Genomic DNA, 8,137 nt, shown 5'->3' with positions numbered 1-8,137 from the left:
CCATTCCAAGCACCAGCCCTGACCCAGCGCTCTCCTGAGCCTGTGAGAGCCCCTGCACAGCAGGCTGGTGTCACCTCCTGCCCTCCCCCACCCTGCCAGAGACCTGTGAGGGGGACACGAGATCTGGGGTACCACCAGCACCTCTGGCCCATCCTCACAGTGCCCCCGCACTGGCTGCGTCGGGCGCACAGCAAATCACAGGACACACTTTGCTTTTTTTTCTTCTTTCCCCCCATTTTTTGTTCTTCCACCCCATTTTTTGTTTTTCCACCCCCTTTTCCAAAGGCCAGGGCAGTTTTCCTCCTTCCCCTGCTCCTCACCACCCTCCATCCCTCCTGCCAGGGTGTGAGCAGGGCTGTCCGGATCTGCTGCTGTGGGAGCAGCACGGAACAGGAACAGAAGGGAAAGGCAGTAGCTGGCACCGGCAGCTTTTTTAAGGAAAAAAAATCAAAATACCAAGAACCAGGTGTTTTTCCTTCTAAGCTCCCACAGAACATCCCTGGCAGCCTGGGCCACCCCTCGACATCTGAACCTAAACCACAACTCATCGCCAGCCAAAACCAAAAAGCAAATAAACAGATAAAAAACCTATAATATAAAAGATCAACATTGCCAGGTAACTCTGACTCTGGTGCAACGAGCAGGTGAAGCAATTCCCCGCTCTCTGTCCCAGTCCAGCCTCGGCAGATCACACTCTCCAGAGGGAAATGGCAAAGCTGCCATCTCCATTTCCCCAAACTCCAGAATCAGGCAGTCCAAGTAAAATCCCAATCAAGGGAAGAGCTCTGTGCCAGGGCACAGAACCTGGGGTCTTGGGAGGACTCTGGTGGCCCTGTGCACAAGGATGGGGACCCAGCTTGGGGGACTTCCACTGTGCACGGCCCCACCCCCACGCTTACAGCTGCTCCCTTTGCAAAACTCCCGTTTTCAGCACCGAATCCCTGCGAAGGGGAGAAGCTGAGCATGTCCTGGAGTGAAAAGCAAAAGGGGGGATGCACCTGTCCCAAAGGGGGCCCAAGGTCCCCAGTGGCACAGCTGCCATGGCAGGCAGCATCCTTGGTGGGTGCCAGGCTGCTCCCACACGGATTGGGACAGGACCCCACCGTGAGCAGCAGTGGATGTTCCTGTTCCTGCGGGTGCCACTGTCTCAGCTCGTGCCCCAGGTTTTTTCCCCCCTGAGCAATGGCTGGGGTGAAGCCACTTGCAGCCAGAACCCGGCAGGGAGAAGGAGGAGGGGGGACAAGCCCAGCCACCGTGCCCACCCTTCCCATGGGAGACAAGGGCTCTGCACGGTCCTTGCCCCGCACCAGGGCCTGCTGGAGGTGAGGGGTTCCCTGCGTCCGTTGCCAGCAGGTCCTGGCAGGGGAAGCCTCGCACCGCAGCTCAGGTCCTTGGTGCTGGCGGAGGGTCCCCGTGGCTGGGGCAGAGGGAGGCAGCGAAGGTCCCCCGTCCCTCCAGGGGCTCAGCCTGTCCCGCCGCCGCTCAGACCGGGTGGACGAACTGGTAGACGAGGCGCTGGGAGATGTCGGGCTTCCGGATGATCCCTTTCTTGTAGTACTGCCGGATGGAGCGGCTCAGCTTGTCGTAGTTCATGGCCGGGCGGTTCTTGCGGATGCCCCACAGCCGGGCCACCTGCGCCGAGTCCTCGATCTTGAAGATGCCTGCCAGGGGAGCGGGGCACGGAGGGTTACAGCATCTCCTGCCCCACCTCAGCCCCCCAGCGCCCGCCCCGGGGCCTCTGGAACATCCCCGCCCACCTTTGTCCTTGTTGAGCCAGCGGATGAAGCGCCCGTAGTTGTGCGGTTTCAGCAGCAGCTCCTTGAGGAACTGCCAGAGGTGGATGGGTTGGCCGGCGCAGGACGAGTCCACCTCGCTGTCGGCCCAGCTGGTGTCACCTCCTGCCACGGGAAGGGATGGGTGAGAGGAGGGAGGGGACAGACCTCGCTGCTGTGCACCATCCCAGGGAGCTGCATGAGTCCTCATCAGGGAACCCCGGCTCGATGCTGGAGGGTCTCCAGGGCTCAACCCAGGCATTGGGTCTGGAAGCTTTGCTTTGTCCTCCGTGTCTTGGAGCAGGAAGAACAGCTCAGTCCTACCCCGCGGGGGTGCAGGGGGTGTGGGACAAGGCCAGTGAGGGGCTCGTGGCCATTTCCCCTTCACTGAACCTTGCAGAGAGCCCTGGGGCCGCCCTGGGGCAAAGGGGGTGCAACCGCACAGATCCCACAGCAGCAGCTGCTCCAGTGCTCCGGATAATTGTAATTAAGCAGGAAGGGACCCCTCAAGTACCCCGGACCTGCCCGAGGCAGGAGTGGGGCCAGTGGAGCTGAGCCCACACAGAACTCACCGCAGTATCTCACATCTCCGGGGGCAGCCTTCTCCTTCATCCAGGCGGCTGGAAGGGAGGAGCGGGGGATCAGAGGGGCACCTCCTGCTGCACAGCATCGCCCACCCTTCCCAGCTCCCTCCCGCTCCCTGGCACCCACCAGACTTCCAGATGTCGAGGTGGGCGTGCAGGATGTCGCCGCAGGCGGGCGAGCGCTGGCAGAACTGCTCCTCGGACATGGCACACAGGTCCTTTCCCGACAGCTCCTGGAAGGACTTCCCGATCTGCGGCAGCCGGTACTGGTGCTCCGTCCACAGGATCCACTTCTGCACATTCCCGGGGCTCCAGTCCGTCGGGTCTGGAGGCGGAGGGGGGTGAGTGTGGCCAGCCGGGATCCATCCCTTCCTCCCGCCGTGGAGCAGCCGCACTCCCCCAGACCCCCACACACGGCTGCAGCCCCCCTGGAACCATCCCCTCCTCCCACAGGGAGCAGCCACGCTCCCCCAGATCCTGCCTTAAGTGCAGCGTGGCTGTGGCTCCCACGCCAGCACATCCCTCCCTGGCCGCGCCCCGGGAGCACGGGGAGCACCCACCTGCGGCGATGTTGAGGAGCTTGCAGGCGGTCTCGATGTCCTTCAGCACCTCGCCCACCACCATGCTCTGCACCTGCTCCAGCGAGTGCTCCTCCAGGTGCAGGCTGCCCTGCAGGTCCCCCTCGGGCCCCAGCCCCATGCCCTGGCTGTCGATGATGGGACATTGCTCCGGCTCCTTCTGCGCCTCCTCCCGCCCGCCCTGGCCGCCGCTGTGGGACGGTTCCCCGGCGCCCTTGGTGGCCCAGGCCGTGTCCTCCGGGTAGAGCATGTCGAAGTAGTGCAGGCAGAAGGCTGGCAGCGGCTGCTCGGGGGTGCTGGGGGGGCTGGGGCTCTCCGGGCAGCCCCAGCTCCGGGGGTCGGGGTCCCGCGGGGGTGGCAGCAGCGTCGGGTCCGGCCAGGCGAGGCGGCCGGGGGGCAGAGTGGTCAGCCCGGGGCTGGCACTGCCCATCCCTCCACTCAGCGCCGGCTCCAAACCTGCCCGGAGAGGAGAGAGGAGCAGAGCTCAGCCCGGCACCGCTCCTGCCTTCCCGCCCCGCAGCCAGGCACAAAGGGAGGGACTAAGCCTGTTAGAGGGGAAAAAGCCTCCAAAGAGCCCCACGGTGCCCCGCGAGCCTCCGGATGAGTGCGGGGTCAGCCACGGCTGGGGGGGCTGCCCCCGCTTTGGGAGGACCAACAGCAGCAGCCAGCAGGGAGAAGGAGCTCAGGAGATGAGCAGGATCTGACCCCTGTTTGGGGTCTGGGTGCTCAGGGTCTCCTCATGGGTTGCACCCCAGGCTGGCAGCCCCTCAGTCCCAGGTGGAGCTGAGGCCCTGGCGGGAGGTAGCTGGGGACACTGGAGGGGCTCCCCAGCACCTGTACAGGACAGCCCTGGGGTGATGAGGGATGCCTGAGCCGCAGGGACACATTTCTGAGCATGGAAAACATCCTCTGCTGCTTCCACCTGAGGCACAGCAGCCTCCAGATCCAGATCTCCCAGCAGGGGCCAAGCCCAGCACTGCAGCACCCAGCCTTTGGTCGCTGTTGCCAACCCCCAGATGAGAACTTTCCTTGCAAGACAGGACAATTGCAACTACCTTCACTCTCTTGCAAGAAAAACTCCCTAAAATCAGCCTGTCCCTGTCTCTGTATGCAGGGAGTCCCGGAGGCCATGGAGTAGAGGATGAACCTGCTGAATTTCCATGGCAACACCAGGGAATGGCTCCATCCATGGAGAAACCTCCCCAAAAGCCATCCTGAGACTTTGGGAAGGGGAAGCCGCTGCCAGGGAGAAGCTGCTGATGGGCATGGCCAGGGCACTGCCCAGCTCCTCCACCTTCAGTGTTGCATTTTACAAGAGGAAGAAGAACCAACCCAAACTGGTGGTTTAAAAGCAGAAAAAAGAGTTTTAGCAATGGAGCCAGCACTGGGAAAGGAGCGTGCAAAGCTTGAAAGCCCTTAGGACACCAGGCAGCCCTGAGGGGGAGTGGGGGCAGTGGCCAGCGAAAGGGGGTGCCCTGTTGCTCCAAACCCCAGCTGGGGGAAAAAGGTTTAAAAGACATGAGAGAAAAAGATCCCACAGGGTTCCTCCAGGCAGAGCACAGCCCCCAGGCACGGGGGTGGTCGGTGAAGGAGGGACACTGGGGACTCAGCCCTGTGTCCCATGCTAAGGGGGGGAGTTAATGCGGCTCCTGAGGATTCAGTGCTCCCAGGAATATGGGTTTTGAAGTTTTGCATTGCCTGCACTGGGGGGAAACTCATCACTTCATCCTTGGAATAGCCCGAAGAGCTCAGAAAAACCAATGGAAGAGCCAGGGACACCTGAACAGCACCCATGGGAAGCCCGTGGGGACCTCGGGAGGGATTGCGGGTTCAGGAGTTGGAGCCCACATCCCTGAGTGGTTTTGGTGGCACTGCAGCGAGGAGGAGGAGAGACAAGAGGGCTCCCAAACCCTCTTCTGGTCTGGGGCTGCCCCCACCATCCAAACAGTTTCCCTGAGAGATGGTGCCTGTTTCCAAACCTCTCCTTGATTTGCTTGGGATTAAAAGAAGAGCTTTAGGAGATCAGCCCTAAATCCAGCCTCATGCTGCTCCTGGCACAAAAGGGAAGTGGTAACAGCTTGTGCAGCTCCTGCTGCTGCACAGTGCCGGCCGTGGGGGTGTCTGGGGAGGAGACAGGAGCCTCATCCCCAGCACCTCTGGGATGTTCTGAGGTCACGGTGCATCCTCACGCATGGAGGAGCTGGGCTATGGAGCCATCCCCAGGAATGCCACAGGATGGATGGCCCCAGCCCCATCTTCACCCTCATCCTGTTCCACTCCTCCCAGCTGGGACCAGAGGGACCCAATCCCTCGGGAAGTGTCCCCAAAAGCCTGATGTGTGCCCTGCCAAGGGCACTGTACTCTCAGGGCGGGGGCCACTGTTTGACTTTCTCCCGCTCTGGCACGCGGGCGGCCGGGCTGGGTGGGACCTGTTTGCACTGAGAAGCCACTTCAGGTGGCCTTTTCCCCCTCTTTCCCTACCCCTTTTTGCATTTCCCTGGAAAAGGAGAGCTGGAGGGGCAGCCCCAGGTTCACTGGCCTGCATGGCACCCAAAACCCTTCCCACGCCCTTCCTGAGCTCAGCGAGGCTGAGCTGGTCATTGCATCAGCCTTGGCAGACGCTCCCTGGCCGCTGCTCCATGGGGAGCTCTGGCTCCATGGGGTGGTGGGACGGGAATGGGGTGATGGGACTGGGATGGGGCTCCTGCAGTTCCCAGGGCATGGGGCCAGTGCAAGCCCGTGGCTGTGGGTGGTGCTGGGTCACGCCTCAGCTCCCCAGCCCTGCAGGGCCCCAGCCCCACGCAGACCCTGCAGCCAAGGGGGATAACGATGGGGCCAAGGACCCCCGTGCCAGCCCGAGCTCTCCTGGCAAATGCAGCCCACCATGGCTCAGGGTGGGACACGAGCACCGGCGAGGGTGGAACGTTGGGATTAGCCCTCGGGAGTGAGAGAAAAACAAAAAAAAAAAGAAGAAATTCACCCACCCCCCACCCTCGAACAATGGGTCCGTTAATTAAAATCCAATCTGTGGTGGAACAGGTTGTGCCGGAGTGCGACTCGGGAAGCCCCGTGGGACCGGGGAGGTTGGCCCGCTGCGGGAGGGGTGCTGCCCACAGCGCCCGGGATGTCTCCCAAGCCCCTGGGCACTTCCCAAAGCCCTTCCCAGGCAGCCGGGGTGGGGAGCCAGGGCCAGGCTCCAGGGTCACCTCCAGCATGGGGACAGGGATGTGCTGTGCTGTCCCAGGAGGAACTGGGGATGTGCGGGATCCAGAGCTGTCCCAGACTGCCCAGAGCGGCCTGGATTAAGCAGGAAAAGGGACCTGGGGTCTCTGCACAAGCCAGGGCTGCAGCAGGCACCCAGGTGGGTGCTCAGAGGCTGCTGACAATTTGGGATCCTGCCAGCATGTCCCATCCACCCTGCAAGCCCCACAGTGACAGCTGTGCCACGTCCTGCTGACAAACCCTGTGCCACGCACCCTTCTTATCTCTGGGTGGAGGAAGGAGGATTGGCCAAAACCTCCCCACAGCCAGGGCAGGGACTGGGGTTGGCGCTGGGGGGCTGAGGAGGTGACAGAGCAGGGGGCTGGGGAGGTGACAGCCTGGGGGGCTGGTTCTGGTACCTGCATGGTGACAGTTGGGGCCAGGGCAAGCCCCGGGCTCCCTTTGATGTACCCTCAGGGGGATAAAGCCTGTCCTGGGTGCCCTGGACCCTCAGCTCCCCACCAGCCTCCTCCAACACCGCCGAGGTCCCCTGGCTCCTCCTGCCATTACCTGCATGGCTGCTGGCACGGGGACCAGGTGTCCCCACGGGTCCCCACGCCCTGGGTCAGGCTGCCCTCTCCATCAGCGCAGGGAGGCAAACAGCAGTGACAGGGGACAGGCACAACCCGCCAGTGACCTGAGCAAAGCCTGGTGCTCGGTGTCCCCCAGGTGAGCAGCAGAGCTTGGTGTTCCCCATGCGGGGCCAGGGAGCCCCTATTTATAGCAGCACCTTCCCCCCCGTGCTCCCAGCCCCAGAGAACACCGGTATTGTGGGGATTTGGCACCCTCACGGCGTTTGTGTTTCACTAACCGAGCAGAACCACGAAAACCAAACCCGCAGCCAAAGTGACTTTAGGGCTGACAAAAAAACCACCCCAGCAGGAAAGGAGCTGGGACAGCGCAGGTCTGCAAAAGGGGCTCAGCTTCACAGAGACACCCCAGAGCTGGCAACTCCTCAACAGCCACCCAGGACACTCCATAAAGGGTCCCAGCTGCTGGTTTGTCACACAGTGCCCCAAAGCCCATTGTCCCCTGCCTGGCACAGGGGCTGGTGGGACCCTGGGTGTCCCAGCTGTTACCAGGAGGAGCCAGCCCCAGGAGTCCTGGCTCCATCCCACCCTCCTTGCTTGAGCAGGAGGAAGTTGCAAAGACACAAAAATAGCAAATCCCATCTCATTTTGGGTGACACCATCCAGAGAAACGCCAAGAACCTCACGCTGAGGGACAACCTGTCCCTGTTTGGCCCTAATGACACCTGAAGCTGCAAGGAGCTGTGGGGTGGGATACTGACATGGGACAGCACCATGTCCACCCCAAACTGGTGCCGAAAGCAGGACCCCCAGGAGCGAGGGAAGGAAGGTGGGCTGGGTGGGCGCTGGGGGAGCCCAGGGAGCCGGGGGTCGCGGCAGGGCGGGCACCTTACCTTGAGGGTGTGCGGGCTCAGAATCCACATGGGTGCCAGCGCAGGGTGGGAAGAGCCGTCCCTGTGGCGCTCGGCGTGGTGTCTGCGGGGGACATGGCCCCAGCTGAGGTGTCCCAGCGCGGGCGGGGAGCGCGGCCGGCAGCACCGCGCCCGGCTCAGCGCCCGCTCCGCGGCGGCAGCACGGCCGGGCTGAGCCACATCGGCCCTCGGTGGGCACCAGCGCGATGGGGACAGGGATGAGAACGGGGCCCCCCGAGTGGCTCCGAGGGCAGCAGGGGGACGAAGCCAGCGGCGGCTGTGCGAGGGGGACGCCGGCAGTGAGTGTCAGGGCTCAGCCAGAGCCTCCTTTGCCCATTATATCCAATTCCTTCCTTATTTACCTGAACAAACAAGCAGCGCTTACCTCAGCCGAGGTGTTTGAACAGCCCGGGCCGGGTTAACCCTTGGCAGGTGCGTCCAGGGAGGGCTCAGACCAGAACGGGCCTTGGGAGGGGAGTGGGGCAAATCCGGGCACGGTTA

The 8,137-nt window shown here is 62.8% G+C and overlaps 1 protein-coding gene across 1 annotated transcript; it reads right to left on the bottom strand.

Moving 5' to 3' along the window:
- Positions 1-1,482: 1,482 nt before the first annotated feature.
- SPDEF (SAM pointed domain containing ETS transcription factor) lies at positions 1,483-7,693 on the bottom strand. Its single transcript, XM_068995946.1, has 6 exons — positions 7,619-7,693; positions 2,917-3,390; positions 2,484-2,681; positions 2,345-2,392; positions 1,758-1,898; positions 1,483-1,661 (listed from the first exon to the last, which is right to left on the bottom strand). The coding sequence occupies exons 2-6, from the start codon at positions 3,362-3,364 to the stop codon at positions 1,483-1,485; spliced, it is 1,014 nt and encodes a 337-aa protein (XP_068852047.1). The 5' UTR covers positions 3,365-3,390; positions 7,619-7,693.
- Positions 7,694-8,137: the final 444 nt, after the last annotated feature.

The sequence above is a fragment of the Aphelocoma coerulescens genome, chromosome 26 (genome assembly GCF_041296385.1).
Source record: "Aphelocoma coerulescens isolate FSJ_1873_10779 chromosome 26, UR_Acoe_1.0, whole genome shotgun sequence".
NCBI classification, from domain to species: Eukaryota; Metazoa; Chordata; class Aves; order Passeriformes; family Corvidae; genus Aphelocoma; species Aphelocoma coerulescens.
The sequence above is the reverse complement of the archived record's forward strand: the minus strand, read 5'-3'. Positions and strand labels throughout refer to the sequence as shown.

Bases quoted from the DNA above. Each gene is read 5' to 3' on its own strand.
- SPDEF (XM_068995946.1), bottom strand. From the start codon at position 3,364: ATGGGCAGTGCCAGCCCCGGGCTGACCACTCTGCCCCCCGGCCGCCTC. The intron at 2,393-2,483 runs GTGGGTGCCAGG...CCTCCCTTCCAG, and splicing joins CCTCGACATCTGGAAGTCTG to CCGCCTGGATGAAGGAGAAG. The intron at 1,899-2,344 runs GTGAGTTCTGTG...TTCCCGTGGCAG, and splicing joins CGGAGATGTGAGATACTGCG to GAGGTGACACCAGCTGGGCC.